The sequence below is a fragment of the Oryza brachyantha genome, chromosome 11 (genome assembly GCF_000231095.2).
Source record: "Oryza brachyantha chromosome 11, ObraRS2, whole genome shotgun sequence".
NCBI lineage: Eukaryota > Viridiplantae > Streptophyta > Magnoliopsida > Poales > Poaceae > Oryza > Oryza brachyantha.
Genome location: NC_023173.2, coordinates 2,252,138 through 2,268,357, shown reverse-complemented (window position 1 = coordinate 2,268,357; position 16,220 = coordinate 2,252,138). Strand labels below are relative to the sequence as shown.

Genomic DNA, 16,220 nt, shown 5'->3' with positions numbered 1-16,220 from the left:
TTGGAAAGCACATGATTGGCTTAGCAATCATTGAAATGATAGGAACAATAGAATTAGTGCACATATGCTTACATTGTGGTACAAAATTTGAATTCTAGAAAAGTATATACTTTGGAACGGAGATAGTATATAATTTTTATGCAAAAAGTAAAATTTGGTAGGTCAGGGGGTGCATTCAATCTGAGACGTCATAAAAATCATGGGCTAATAGAAAAATATTAATTTCCAGTTATTTATACCTTTAATATATCGTTACTTGTTTGGAAAATTAAAAATATACTGGCCTGAATATGTTGCAGATTATTGTGATAAACAAGACTTGGTGAACCAATATATAATTAATAATTAAATCTACCTGGCACCATGGATAAACTAGAAAATGACCAATTTTGTTTCGTTTTCTTGTAGCCTGTTTGGAAATATATAAAATACAAGAGAGAAGTCCATTCCATCATTTTCAGGACAGAGCATATACCCTTCACTCTCCCCTTGCCTTTTGAACTTCTTTTTCTTCCATGACAAATTCAACATCTAGCTACTCCAACAAGCAAAGTTGATGTAATCGAAGAATATATTGCAAGAATGTTCTTACACATATATGTAGATGTGATGTTTACGTACGAGTTGTGTGTCATCAAAATTCAGTTATATGTACAGTTGCAAAACTGGAGGAAATGTGGATTAAATTGTTGCTAACTATCATTACTATTCAAGCTATCCAGCTAGATTGATGTTTATATACGTGTCTTGTAATTCATTAGAATATTGCCAAGTTTGATAATGAATTAATGAATTTGCTAGTAAAACCAAGTGATTCCTGCTAATATATTGACGTGTAAGTTTTTTGCGCATTCGAGAAAAAAAAACCAAGTGATGATATGTACATTTTTGAGTTTTAGATTTGATCAATTTCATTACTTTTGCTTTATCTAATATCCTTTATGAAAAACATATATGCTACTTTTTTATGAAGACATGATAATTGACGAATTAATAATAACACATCATATACCATTTGTATGGCACTATTGATATTAATATACTATTGGTGTGGCATTAATGATCTATAATTTTTCTGCCATAATTTCGTTGAACATTTTTTTTATTTTTGATGGGCTTAATAAACCATTTATTGATATGTTTGAACATATGCACTTTGTTAATTAACTCATGAATGGAACATATTGAGCCAAGAGAGACCAACAATAAACACACTCATCTGTACGGGAATAGTTAGCTAAATAAATATCTAGCAAATTATGAAATCTACCATTGTCATATCCGGATGCATAAACCTTCGACTGTCAAATATCTTTCCCATCATCATTGGAACAAGTTAATACTATAATTGATTCTAACAATTTGTAACTGATCTAGAAAATGATAACATGCCGCTGAATATATCCTTATTAGTGCGTTGAAACTGAATATATTCCTGAGCTTTCAATCTCATCATTTCCAAAGCCCAGCATCTGTCTCAAAATAATGGGGAAAAAACAAGTGTACTAACTATCCACCAATAAACAGAAGACTTAAGATATGAAATAGACTGGTTAATATATGCATAAAAACAAACCTTGTAACAACAAAAGTGCACATCATCACGTATGTACATGTCCAAGTGTCCAACAACACAAGATTGGACCTGCAGGAGAGTGAGATCAGGAAAAAAAAAAGAGCAAGGAAAAGGAACACATAAGCAAAGGTAGCTAACACACATACAGGGTACTAGTATTATTAAAATTCTGACCTAGACAGCTTCTATAGAAAAAGAGAAAGAAGAGAAAAAGAAAAAAAAACACCCAGTGTATAACTGACCTAGACTTGGACGTGGACACTTCCTAGTTCTTCTGACACAGGCACACTTGTGTGTCAGTTCAGGAGCTGGGAATGTGCAGTAGTCTGCAGCCTGAATATCTATCTATCTACACACACAAGAACATTGCTGTCCATCTCTACAACGATATCTACCTCAATTCATGTGCCCTGTGACCTACACTGCATGCCCAGCTTCAATTCTTGTGTGCCGAATAGTACACCAGATATCCCTATCATCCATCTGCATGCACCTTTTTCTTTCCAGTCTCTGAACATGGATGGACTCTCTTCTCCTCCTCCTCTCAGGACAGGGAGATCTTGGAAGAGGAATCTCCCGTACACTGCTGCTCTGCAACTTACCATATGTCCTCAACCCTACCACTCCCTGCAACTAATCATGAGGAGAAAAAAATTGCATGTCAGATCATTACATACATGAATCAACAAATTCCTCAGGTCCTTTTGACATTCTTTCTTCCATCAACTATAAAATTTTCTTTCATATACTACTATCTTCTTGGGGGAAATTATTAGTTCGATCTTATTTAGTTTAATAGCACTCCATCCGTTTCATATATTAGTCTATTGATCAATGTATCTGTATTTGTTGTATATATGTCTAGATATATTAGCATCTATATGAATTTAGATAAAATTAGAAAGTTTTACGTCATAACACAGAGGGAGTATCTATTAATTGGAGCATGTTCTAAACATCCGATGGAGGTACGGATTGTTCATGCACGCTTCCAAAAACACAATTTCTCAAAAAGAAATTATATACCAACATTACTTGAGTAACTTTTTTAAAGCCATTTGTTATACTTACAATATTTAATTCATTGACAAGTAAATTTCCTCTGCCGATAATCTATCAATCATCCCTCCATTGCAGTAGTTTTTTCCTAAGTGAAGCTATTTTTTAAGTTAGACCAAGTTTAGAGAAACATAGAAGCATCTACAAAACCAAATTAATTTTATTAAAATCTGCCATGGATATAATATATTCGTTTGGTATTAAAAGTATTACTATATTCTCTATAAACTTGACCAAACTAAAAAAAATTGACTTAGGACAAAACCAATACACTATATATATATTTGGGGATGGAGAGAGTAGTTAGCTAGCTAGCACAACTTTAGTCTAAAAAAGATTAATTAGTATTTTGTTTGAAGGAAATATCAATTAATTTGTAATACCTTGGCTGTACTAGTGCATGAATAAAAGGCAAGAATAGACACAATAATTCCTACTTGTACTACACACTAGTACACATCCATTTGATGGCCATGCTTGCTCAAACTGGTCATCCAAGGCCAAAATGGTACAAGTGATAAGAGTTCAACACCTAGAATGAATAGTTGATGAGAGAGAAAGGGAGAGGGGGAGAGAAAAAAAAATCTTGCTGCAGCTAGAGATCTAGAGAGAGGAAATGAAAAGGAGAGTGGGGGAAAAGGTGTGTGTGTGCTTGTGAGGATAATGGAAGTGGGAGGTGGGTGTCCCTCCTCCTCCACTGCCCTTTTCATTTCTCATCTCTCTATCTCTCACATCACCTCTCTCTCTTTCTCTCTCTACATATTTTTCTTTCTCTCTCTTAAAGACTTAACTAATTGGGTCTCTCTCTCTATCATATTCATATATGCCTCATCATCTTTTCCCTTTCAGCTGGAGGGAGATCAGAGGAAAGTATATAGGCTGGCCGGCCGGCGTCTTCTGTAGAGAGCAAAAGGGAAAGGAACTTGCAGTTGCAGGTACTTCACACTGACATGAGTGATCTCACTCACCTCCCTTGATACCTTGGTATATTATTGTTGTCTTACATCATATCACCTCCTCCTCCTCCTCCTCCTTCTTCTTCTTCGTCTTCGCCTTCACCTTCTTGTTCCTCTCTCTTCAATTCTAGGATCTTCTTGGATTAATTCCTCTTCTTGTTATTTGAGAGAGAGAGAGCTGACTAGCTTCAGCAATTCTTGAGGTATATAGCAAACATAGAGAGAGAAAGCAAGAGCCTGCAGCTGAATTGATGCGTGTGTGTGCTTGTGTTGACATCTGTATACGCATGTGCACGGTTCTTTGTTAAATCACTTGATGAAGATGGGTACACCCCTTTTTCTTCTTCTTTTAATATATAATTTTCTTTTCTGATACTGATGCCTAGTTGTTAGTATTACTTATGCTACATCACAACATCTCTCTCTCTCTCTATCTCATCATCTTTCTCTCTTCTAGTGTTAAGCTATACCTTAGCTAGCTAGGGTAGTTGGTGATGAGAGTAGTTCTTCTTCCTTGTTGTTGCACCATACTTCTTTCTTCTTCCTTGTCTCCTTTTTTTGCATGGATCTAGTTTTATTTTTCCTACTTCAAATTGTTGATATGGTAATTATTTTTCTCTTGTTATATATATGTGTGTGAATTACCTCTTGATTCTTGTTTTATTTTTTTGTTTTTGACAGGCAAAGAAGAGAGGGGCATACATTTTCAGTAGAATTATTGTAGCCAGTGACGAAATTTATAGGTGCCGGCCGGCGAGTCGATCTCGATGGCGGCGTACTACCACGGCGGCGCCGGCACGGACATCCAGTCCGACACCGACGGCCTGCAGACTTTGTACCTCATGAACCCGAGCTACGCCGGCTACAGCGACGCCGCGGCGGCGGCCGCGCAGCCGGGCGCGGCCAACATGATGCTCCTGAACTCGGCGGTGACCTCCATGACGCCGGTGTCGTTCGGCCACCAGCCGTCGCCGTCGTCGGCGGCGCAGCACTTCGTCGGCATCCCTCTCCAGCCGCAGGCCTCCGGGTACAACCTGTGGACCTCCGCGGCCACCGGCGCTGACGACATGTCGCCGCCGTCGCAGCAAGCTCCCGGCGGTGGCGCGGCTGCGGTCAGTGCTGTGCTCAGCCTGTCGTCCCGGGAGGCGCCGCCGGTGACGGTTGCGGCCGTGGTGGCCGGCGACGAGGGGAAGTATGGGGCGCCTGTGCCGACGACGACGTCGCAGGGGCAGATGGTGATGAGCTCCAAGTACCTCAAGGCGGCGCAGGAGCTGCTCGACGAGGTGGTGAGCGTTAGCAAGGGCGTGGATGACGGGAAGGCCGCGGCGGCGGCGAAGAGCCCAACCTCGGTGAAGAAGAAGGAGGACTCGGAGGGCGTGTCGGGAGGCGGAACGGAGGACGGTGGCGGCGGGGCGAAGCGCAGTGGCGCGGCGCCGCCGCCGGAGATGTCGACGGCCGAGCGGCAGGAGCTGCAGATGAAGAAAGGCAAGCTGATTAACATGCTTGACGAGGTCAGTAATTAATTAACTAATTAATTAAACTCTATTAGTTATTTCGCTCTTTTTGTCCCTCTATGATTAAAAAATGCACATAATAATTAGGTACAATTCGATTTATTATTATTGACTTTCTCGTGTTATTTTGAAAAAATCTATCTTTTATGAAAAATGTAAACTGTATTCTTTTGCTGTTTGGACTTTAATTTGCATTTTTTTAATTTTTCTGATAAATTAAACATATCTGGAAAAAAGCTAAACTTTTTCTCCCAATCTGGGTCGAAGATATTGCTGATGCTTTTGCAATTCTCTTGCCTCTACAGTTGTAGAAAGTCTTATTGAGAGGATATGAGTCATTTGCTTTTAGGTTATCCTTGTTTTGTTGGTTCTTTTTTATGATTGGTCAGCTAACACAGCTGTTGGAACAGTAGAGCTAGCTAGCCTTATCTTGCTGGACATTTCCAATCAGTTTTTCGCTTTAGTTTTTGTAACTAAATGTGTTTTAATTCCTAGTAAAAGTTATTATCTTAAAGTTAATTAACTATGTAATTAGATAGTGCTTTTTTCTAATTCTCAAACAGTTGATTGTAAGAAAAATAGTTTTATTTCGAGCTAGGTGGGTGTTGTCATCATCGGAAAATTTAAAGGGCAAATATAAATTAAATTATTCTATCTTAGTATTATATTGGAAAATATAAGGAATGAAGTGACGAGTGACAAGAATATGTCTATGCCGAAACTAACAAGTGACAAGTAGCAATCTTTTGTTGTATTCCTATGATTGATTATTTTTAAGACAATAATATATAGCATGCGTGTGTACAAATTTACAATTCTTAATTCTGGTTGTTAATTCTTTGTCCATGCTAGAGCAAACAAGAATTATTAATGTGTCTTCGATCCTGAGCAAATAGATTATGCATGTGTGTATCTTTTTGGTTGCACTAGCTATATTGGTATGTGCTATAATTCTCTCTTTTTTTACAAATCTGCTTTTTTCTGAAAAAAATGTTAAAAACGCACCATTTTTTTTTCTGAAAAAAAGACTAATGCATATAAACCACATAAGAACAGGATAATCAACTACCAAATATTGTGTTCTTGGTGACCCAAAGAGATGGTTAGCATGTAGTAATCAAGCTGTTAATTAATGTAGGACTAATTAACTAATGAATCATAAGCTGTACAGTGCAAATTAATTAATGGGCAGGTGGGATCTTATGCGGCCATGGATCATATGTGCATGCATGCAGGTGGAGCAGCGGTACAGGCAGTACCACCAGCAGATGCAGGTGGTGGTGACGTCGTTCGAGGCGGTGGCCGGCGGCGGGTCGGCGAGGACGTACACGGCGCTGGCGCTGCGGACGATCTCGCGGCAGTTCCGGTGCCTGAGGGACGCGATCGCGGCGCAGGTGAGGGCGGCGAGCCGGGCGCTCGGGGAGGCGGAGGCGGACGGCGGCGGCGGCGGGGGGCGCAGCATGGGGTCGCGGCTCCGGTACATCGACCACCAGCTCCGGCAGCAGCGCGCGCTGCAGCAGCTGGGGATGATGCAGAGCAGCGCGTGGCGGCCGCAGCGCGGCCTCCCCGAGCGCTCCGTCTCCATCCTCCGCGCCTGGCTCTTCGAACACTTCCTCCACCCGTATGTCTCTCTTCCATCTCCATCTACCTCTACCCACCTATATTATTCCTTCTCAATCTCCTTTTTCTTTTCCACTACCAAGCTCGATCATTACATAAATGCAGATGTTTAATTACTTCTATTAGAATATAGCGATATTATAGGTCCGCCTAATGATTAAATGTTTAAAAATTTTAATTTCATCAATCAAATTCGGTCACTGCTGTTAGACGTAATCTGAAGTCATGCACGCAAGTAAAAAAAAACCCATATACGTCCTTCGTCCTAGACCCCATGCATTGTACGCGTGTTTGGCAGAAGAACAAAAAAAAAATCAAATAGTTGATCAATAGTAATAGTGGATAATATATAATAAAATCATGTTTTTTAAAAAAAGCACTTATAGAGAAAATCTGTCATATGACTTTATATGATTTCAAGCTAAATATTTTGAGAGCAGACAATGGTTAAGGTTTCAACTTGTAATCAAATAAAATTAGCAATGCCATATATATTTGAATAAGGAGGAACTATACGCTAACTTTCCATCATCTACCATCAATTTGACAACTTAGACGTCCGTTAGTAGTCAAAGTTGAAATAGTAACTTTCAGCTTGGAAATTGCTTGTAACATATAGGAGTACTCAGTCATTACATGAACCTTAGCTGCATCATATCAGTACGACAGTACGTGCAGATCAAGATCGAAAGACACAGAGTAAAATGTGCTGCAAGTTGCAGTGCCGCTGGTCCATCATATCACGCTGTACTTGCAGTCTTTGTCACCATCCATCCATGGATCATAATATCTTCATGGCCGGATCGATCCATGCATGTCGCATGCACGCATGATGCGTTGCGTGCAACCGCCTGAATTTGTACTACGTGTGAGTGTGATGCGTGCTCGATCATGTCGGTGTCTGACTCATCGCTGTTCCTGACATCATGCAGATACCCCAAGGATTCGGACAAGATCATGCTCGCCAAGCAAACCGGCCTCACAAGGAGCCAGGTGAGAGCTAGTGAAAAAGATGGAGTCTTTTTTTTTTACTGCGGTGTTCATGTTGATCGGTTTTAATTACTAGGACGTGTTGTTGGGTGTTTGATTCTGTGAAAAATTATCTTTTTTGTTAATCAGGTGTCGAACTGGTTCATCAACGCGAGGGTGAGGCTGTGGAAGCCGATGGTGGAGGAGATGTACCTGGAGGAGACCAAGGATCAGGAGGGCGCCGGAGACGAGGGGAAGCCCGGCGGGAGCAAGGGAAGCAACGCTGGTGTCAATGGCGTCGTCGTCGATAGTGCTGGGAAGGTGGAGAACAAGGCGGCGCGCGTGGCGGAGAGTGGTGGCGGTGTCCATGCGTCGCTGCTCGAGCTCGCCGGTGACCACCAGGCGCAGCCGGGGTTCTACGAGGACGACGACGAGGAGGATGGCGGCGGTGGCGCCGCCGTTCTACAGCAGAAGCTGAAGAAGGCGAGGACGGCGGAGGAGCAGCAGCAGCAGACGGCGGCGTTCCACGTGTCCGACATGGCCACGCTGCACGCGCAGGCCGCCGCGGCCGCGGCGGCTGCCAGGCACGACGAGGTGAGCCACCGGGAGCTCCTCATGAAGTTCATGGAGAGCGGCAGCGCCGCCGGCGCGGGCTCCAGGGACCACCACCACCACGGCGAACACGGCGGCGGCTACTCGCTGTTCGCCGCGCCGGCGCCGTACGGGCAGTTCGGCTCAGAGCAGTTCGCGTTCGCCGGGCACGGCGGCGGCGTGTCGCTCACGCTCGGCCTCCCCCACGGCGCCGACCAGACGACGGCAGCTTCGTTCCTCATGAGCGGCAGCAATGCCAGCGACAGCGCCGGCCACAGCGTCGCCGGCGGCGGCGGCTACGACATGAACATGCAGAGCACCAAGTCGTTCGCGGCTCAGCTCATGAGAGACTTCGTGGCCTAGTATGATTGCACAATATATATTTAATTAGCTCAAAAAATCCATCCATTAATCCATGAATTAATTTAGAGCTTGTATAGAAATAAAATGGTAAAAGGCCTAGACATGCATGCTTAAGCAGTTAAGCTTAATTGGGCTATAGGTTTTGGGAATGTAATTAAAGATGGGGCAATGTGTATATATATATATATATATATATATATATATATATATATATATATATATATATATATATATATATATATATATATATAGGATAGTTTAATTAGTGAAAAACCCAAACATCTTACAAGATTTTATAGGGGGTATAGGAAGAGGGAGGAGGGGTATACCATGATGTGCAGGGGTATATGGATTTGGATATTGCAAGTGTATTTGGCAGTTTGGCCAATCACAGTGATTTTAGTATTGGTTTTGGGATATTATTGTTTAATCTAGACATATAGCACTAGCACTTTGCTTCAATACTTCCACCATTGTCCTCCTTTTTACTGGTGATGCATGCATTGCAGAAGATTCTGGCTGATCCAATTATTGATGGATTCAGTCAGATAATGTCCACTAGTTAACCTTTGATAGAACATAATGCAAGTCCCAGTAAATGCAGAAGACATCTGATCGTTTGACCCATAACTGATAAGCCAAGGAGAATGAACGAAGCATTAACCAAAAATAAGTTACGAGTAAAACCTGTATGTCTATGTTCTCACGAATGCAGTCGATCATGGGAGAGCTGTTCAAGTTCAACTGCATAAAGCAGATTTACATGTCCGATAAAAATAGATCAATAGTATGGATTAAATTATACTATCAATAAAATACAAGGGAGTCGGTCTAAAAAATAGTGTTTCAGAAAACGTACAAGCAATCACTGAATCACTATCAGAGAAAGTTATATAAAGGGGCTTTACGATTCTCAATGTTAACAAACCGACACTAGAATTTCCATTCAAGATAACCGACGAAATCCACTAATATATGTCAAAGACAGAATTAAGAAGAAAAAAGAACTAAGATTATACAGACTAAACACTGTCTAATGAACATTGGCTGAATCAACGGTACTTCGTCTCTGAACCTCTGAGGCATCTCATGTTCAGCTCTAGGCTTTGGGATCAGACGACTCGCAGCATGGATGATGGCTCATTTTCATTCCATTGCAAGGTGTCACATGGAAGCAGGTGCTGCACCGGCAAATTGGCAATGCTAGTCATGGCAGGAACGAACCGAATTCCTGCTCTTAGCATTTGATGTTCTTCATGGAGATGATGATTAGTCGCTCAAGTTGTCAGTTGTCACTGGATTCGACCTGTCGCCGGGATTACAGGCTGGCGTACCAAGCCAAGAGGCATGTTCACATTGTTAGCATTGTCTGCTGCTCCAGTGCTGTCACAGTTTGGTTCCAGTAATCGCACAAGTGAGAGGAAGATCTCCATTCGGGTTACGTTCCTGTTTGCCTGCATCAAGATGATCATTCAGTTTTTTTTTTCTTTTTGTTGAATGAAAAACTGCAGGTAGCAAGCTGAAGTTCCATTCTGCTTGCAGATTTTGTTACTTTGGATTTTTGAACCAAAAGAATATCATGCTAAAGACATTTGAATGAATTACCTCAACAGTAAACCGTGCCCAGATTTTACTTTTACGTGCTTCCATTGCACCTCTCAGGATGGTCAATCCAAGTCCTTTGATGAAGTCAGCTATCTCCAAGAAGATGCCTCTATCCTCACAAATCATCTGCAGAGGCACCCATGTCTATGCATCAGAACCACAATTATATGCCAACGTGAGTATGCAACTGCAAGAGAGACGTACAATTACAAAGAACAATCAGATATTAATTACCTCAACAAGCATTTGATGAGGTCTGTCAAGATCCTCAACAATGATTGGACACGTCATAGATTGCGAACCAACATCAAATGCCCAGGTTGCACCACCTTCAAAATAGTCTTTCCAAACAGGACCATTCTCACTGCCAAGAATCTGCTTGAATGATTAGCAAATAGCAACGTAAGTAGAATTTTCCAACTGCAAATATTATTTTAATCTTGTGGATATAGAGGCTGGATTTACATCCATTGTCTAAAAGTAGAAAATTTGCATCTTTATCTATGCAATAGTAAAATGATACCAGAAAAAAGGATGTACATACTTTGGATTCAGTAGAATCCTTGAGCTTATCTGCATGCTTCGTCACACTTTGCAAGAAAAGCATGTGCTTAACTGTCTTCTCCAGCAAGGCGTCGATGCTACACTGTTGAAAATAAAATGTGATCACAATTGATACGTCAACATTGTGCAGTTCAATCTAAAGTTCAAATCTGCAATCTAAAGCGCAAACTACCATGAAAATCATTTAAAATCGGCAAGATTCATTAGAGGATACCTTAGCCCCATTAGGTACCATTTCTCGGAGCTCCTTTATACGATCCTGTATCAACTGCCGATCCTTTGGCCTTGGCCTAGGACTCTCTCCAGGCCGAGATCTCTTTCGGTTTGACTTGTTTGGTGTATCAAGACCTTTGCTGTTAGAAGCTGATGCACTTTCACATTTCATGTTCTTCCCACTCTCAATCCAAAGACGTATCTGAGATTTGTGCATTCCATTATTCTGGGATAGGCAACCATCCTCGGCGTTCTCAGTGAGACATGGCTGTTTAATAAACTGCCCAGACTCATGCTTGATTAGCGCCGAGGGAATGCCAGAGGACCCACATTGTTTCATTTCTTTTGAACTAAGATAAGAAGTGCCAGGAATGTCTGTCAATGAAGTCTTGCAAGAAGCACTGTCATCAGAACTCTGCTTACCAGCTGGATTAACATTTGAGATGACAGCATCCAACAGTTGGTCACTATCAGTTAACGAAAACATCCCAGAATAGAGCTCATTGTCTCGTGAACTGAATAGCAGAGAGGAATCAACATGAATAGAGGATTCAGGCACATCTCTATCTGAACTCTCTGGTTTTGCGTCAGTCCAGGGGACCAAGTCAGCACCAACATTGTGGCATAAGTGATGAAACTGAGGACCAAGTATATCAAACAAGTCATTCTCTACACTCTGCTCCACAAACAACGGTGAGGTTTTCCCAACAGACAAGCTCGGTGGCCTGCATCCATCCATATTGTTCATTTTTTGTGTGCTCAAAGTAGCACTCAGATCATTTACTCTATTAATATTTTGGTCTTGGCAGATGTGGTTTGACACACTAAATTGATTCTCTTGAGAAATGTTTGCATTCAAACCATTAGAAATCTGAAAATCAGATTCAGAAGATAGAGCTGAAGGAATTTGAAACGACCCTCTTTCAAGGCTCCCCATTTTCGCGGACAATTCAGAAGATTGGGGTAGCTCACAAGACACTAGAGGTTGTCTATGCAGCAACATTCCTGAAACAGAATGGTTTCTTTGGTCTAAAACTTGACTTGTTGCACTGGTAGATAAATTAGCTCTGACAAGTCTGGCACCTCCTAAGAGGTAATCAAAATTACCATGACCGTTTATGCCATTGGATACCTCAGCTATTCCATGAGATATGTTTATGTTCCGATTTTCATGGATAAAGGAGTCAAGGCATACAAGTGGTTTCAACAGGGCATTCCTATGTAAATCTGCTGATGTATCTGCACCATCACAAAATTCTAGCTGGCCAATGTTGTTCATAAACAGTGGCTGCTTTTGCCCTGATGCCAAACTCGACGAGATCAAATCTGAACTCATAGCAATACTCTGCGCATTACTTACAAGTTGACCCTCACGATAAGCTTGTTGTATGAACCTCACATCAGGTTTGGAATAGCTAATGTGATCTCGGACAGCTTGGCCATTCAGTTGTGCAATCTTAAGCGTAGATGCATTCATGCACGCATTTAGTGAAGTGCTACCTGACACAGCCGTGGTATCAGGATGGCTGTATTGTTCATAAGTCACTGGGAATTGACTGAATTTTTTTGAGCAATTCTCTGTAGATTGAACATTTGAGGCACCATGTGAAGGGCGTGAACGACCCTGATGGTTTGAAGCAGTTTTAACTGAAGAAGATACAGCCATACTTGATCGATTGTTCAGCTGAGAGCATAATTTTTTTGCATGTGTCATGAGGCTTTTGTTTTCCATAACCTGCCAATAAAACAAGTCTGTTATTGATTCGAATATATGGGGTGAATAGAACTGCTAACAGAACCCCAGTGTAGTCAAAAACTTCAAAGGCAAGCCCATTGACCACCCCCCCCCCCCACCTTTTTAAGATCCTAATGCACCGTGCCACAGTAATCCTAAGAATTAATTGCAAACCACCGATGATCGAAGTTCCATGCAAAACAGGACATCCTACTAATATCATTGAATAACATGAGTTCATTTTGGCCTCTATCATGGTTCCTTTTACTAGCAGTACCCCTCAATTTCTACTACCATGATAACAGGTGTATTATGGTAGAATATGATCATCAGATAAAAAGCAATGGACAACTCATGCACCTAGGGGACTGCAAATAATCCAACTTTGCTATTCACTAGAAGCAATAGCTGAAAGCTGCTATGAATTTACATTACCTTGAAAAATAGGTCTCCACATTATCTGTTGTAATCAAAATATCATGTTTTGCAAAGCCATGGAAAATCTTAATCTCATTGGTTTTTTTACCATTTCCATGACAATCCAACGGAGAACTGTAGGAGTGTGACTAATGGTACCTCACAGCTCGTGCAATAACAGAACAATCTCTGAACTTAGAAAGCATATGAAGTATTGTTTACTCTATAATTCATACAGCAGCAAGATATCTCTACACATTTTACATGCAGGATGCATTTTAAGCTTGTTTTTCATACCACACGAGTAGATCCCAACTGTAGCACGCCTCGTGGTAGAACAGGAATAATCGCTATAGTCTGCAGTGGGAAAATAATGAGTTCTAGAAGCACCCAACCAGTAAATAACATGCCATTCAAAATGTTCATTTCTACTCACCTGAATGCCAACTCTGAACTGATTAGACATCTCAGCAGCAACCTACAATGGTGAAACTATTGCATAAGATCCCCAAAACGGAATAATTAAAATAGACAGGCCAATATGTAGATAAGTGGACAGTAGAAAATCATTGTGCAAGTCACATTAAGATCTACTCAAGACTAACCAATCTAACGTCATTACATTAACCTGAATTCCATATAAATATAATGGGTCCAAGTATGCTTATTTACTACTAGTAGCACAAGCACAACCCACATCCCTGCGAACATCGGTTCTATGAATGATAGCAGGGTCCAAAAAAAAAAAATCGATGAAGCTTGCTAAATGCCAAAAGTCAGCAAGGCTCCCCCACAAGGCTTTACATAAATTCACTACCTTGATGCTTTGAATGATGCCCCCAGCAAAATTGAGCCAGACAAAACTGAAATTTGTTTGCATTTATACCGTTACACAAGAAAGTGTAGTACCTCGGAGGGAAGCCCGTGATCTTTGGCAGTACCATGGATGATCCATTCATGGTTGCCAGTAAAAGCAGCACGCCCTACGGTCCTGCCAAACAACAATCCATCAACCGGAGGAGCAACAAACCCAACAAAGAACAATGCGTCCTAACTACAAACAAATAATGATGGAGCAACCAAGAAAACAGCATCTGACCAAACGAGAAAACAAAAGGAAACCACAAAAGAAAAAGAAAAACAGAGGCTTTTTACCCTTCTCCTACGACATGAACCTGAGACGCCATGACCTTCTTGACGAGGGAGCACATGGTCATGGTGTCAGCAGCACAGCCGACGTCGGTAGGCAGAGCTTCAGAAGCCTCAGATCCGGCAGGGAATGACGTGTGGCCACAGTAGCCGTCCTCCCACACCAAATGCCTGCACATGTCCGACGAAAAAAATGCTCAAAATAATGATGATAATTATAATAATCACTAATGAAGCAAACCAAAAGACCATATCAAGAAGCCAAACTCAGAACGACAATCCGAGATGAACCAACAAATTCAAGCTTTTTTTAATTCAGTGCTCAAGTATAACCACTCTCTTTTGTAGTAACTTTTTTATTTATTTTTGCCCGTGACGAACGATAGGAATCGTAAACTTTATTAAAAAAAATCTCCATAAAATTCATGTTACAACTGAGCAAAACCAGGAAAAAAAAGAGATGTTTTAAAAGGAAACACAAAAAAAGATGGGACATTTAAGGGGGGAACGAGATGGAGGAAGAAAAAAAGTTGAGATTTTTCCGGAGATGAACGCGGAGGACGACGCTTACACGGGGTCGGCGGCGCCGATGGCCTTCCAGAAGACGGCGTACGACCACCCGACCTCCTCGCAGAGCCGCCGCAGAGCCTCCCCGACGGCCATCCCGGCGAGAAACCCCAGCTAAAACCCTAGCTCCGGAGACGAAGCACCAGGCGAGCGAAGCTACCTAGCTCGCAGCCTCGCAAGCTTGCTTTCTTGCTTGCTTGTGGATGATGGCGTCCCCCGGCCGCCCTAGGCGCCGCGGCAGCTGGCGCGGCCGGCCTGCTTGGCGCGGAGACCCCCGCCCCTCCTCGCCGGCGCGCCGCCTCCCCTCGCCGCCGCCGCACGGGCAGCCATCACGCCACGACGGGGAGGCTGGGCCCACTGCACCTGCTTGCCGTCGGCCGGCTTGTCCGCCGCACCAGTGGGAAGGGAAGAGCCAGCCCCCGCTCGACGAGCTCGATCTCCCCGGTAAAACGCAGAAGCGCGTTGCGGCGGCGGCGGTCACCTCACCTCGGATGAGATCGCCGGCTTGTCGCTAGCTAATTAAGCTAAGCTTGCTGCTGCTGCTGCTGCTGCTGCTTGTCCCCTTCTTCGTGTTTGTGATTTTTTTTCTCTCGCTTTCTTTGCTTTGCTCCGCTTCTTTGTTGCTTTCTTGGTTTACACTGTCTTTATTGATTTGGCTTCTCTTTTTTTGAAGAGTATTTGCCCTTTGCAGCTCCCGAGACAGCCATCATTCCCTCCACGGGGGGCAAAATGGGGAATCCGATGAACCAACCACATTTCTGCATACGTTTCCAAGAGGATCGAGTATATAGACCGTTTGGATTCTTACTTTTTAAGTCACTGTCACATCGAATGTTTAAATACTAATTAGAAATATTAAATATAAACTATTAATAAAATCTACCCTATACTCTGAACTATTTCGCGAGACGAATCTATTGAGCCTAATTAGTCCATAATTAGCGAATGTGATGCTACAGTGAACATTTGCTAATCATGGATTAATTAGGCTTAAAAAAATTCTAATAAAATAGTCTTATCAGTCTATATATAATACTCCTAATTAATATCAAACATCCGATATGACAAGGACTAAAAAAGGTCCCTAAATCCAAACAGCACCACACTCTCGCCGAGCGCGTACCTCACTGCTTTGGCTTTTCTAAAATAAACTCCGCCGCGTTCGGGAGAGATGGGTTATCCGACGCGAAAACGTAGATATATTAGTATATGATTAATTAATTATTAGTTATAATAAAATAAAATAGATTAATTTGATTTTTAAACAATTTTTTTATAGAAATGTTTTTGTAAAAAAAATACACCGCTTAGCAGTTCGGAAA

General features: G+C 42.0%; 2 protein-coding genes across 7 annotated transcripts; one reads left to right on the top strand and one right to left on the bottom strand.

Moving 5' to 3' along the window:
* Positions 1–3,177: 3,177 nt before the first annotated feature.
* Positions 3,178–8,648, top strand: LOC102713956 (BEL1-like homeodomain protein 1). 5 transcript variants are annotated; one of them, XM_040528918.1, is made up of 7 exons: positions 3,178–3,311; positions 3,485–3,570; positions 3,723–3,917; positions 4,273–5,102; positions 6,341–6,726; positions 7,658–7,718; positions 7,845–8,648. In XM_040528918.1, exons 4-7 carry the CDS (start codon positions 4,359–4,361, stop codon positions 8,646–8,648), a joined length of 1,995 nt encoding a protein of 664 aa, XP_040384852.1. In that variant the 5' UTR covers positions 3,178–3,311; positions 3,485–3,570; positions 3,723–3,917; positions 4,273–4,358. The 5 variants fall into 5 exon arrangements, with proteins under 5 accessions (XP_040384852.1, XP_040384854.1, XP_040384855.1 ...); XM_040528920.1 differs by lacking the exon at positions 3,723–3,917; XM_040528921.1 differs by lacking the exon at positions 3,723–3,917 and having other exon boundaries at positions 3,485–3,619.
* Positions 8,649–9,520: 872 nt separating this feature from the next.
* On the bottom strand, positions 9,521–15,598 carry LOC102701663 (transcription factor LHW-like). Of its 2 annotated transcripts, XM_006662690.3 has the most exons (10): positions 14,903–15,593; positions 14,338–14,502; positions 14,092–14,173; positions 13,619–13,660; positions 13,480–13,539; positions 11,032–12,765; positions 10,798–10,899; positions 10,488–10,628; positions 10,254–10,379; positions 9,521–10,102 (listed from the first exon to the last, which is right to left on the bottom strand). In XM_006662690.3, the coding sequence occupies exons 1-10, from the start codon at positions 14,992–14,994 to the stop codon at positions 9,941–9,943; spliced, it is 2,706 nt and encodes a 901-aa protein (XP_006662753.2). In that variant the 5' UTR covers positions 14,995–15,593; the 3' UTR covers positions 9,521–9,940. The 2 variants fall into 2 exon arrangements, 1 of the variants encoding a protein (XP_006662753.2); XR_001551441.2 differs by lacking the exons at positions 9,521–10,102; positions 10,254–10,379 and having other exon boundaries at positions 10,537–10,628; positions 10,798–10,894; positions 14,903–15,598.
* Positions 15,599–16,220: the final 622 nt, after the last annotated feature.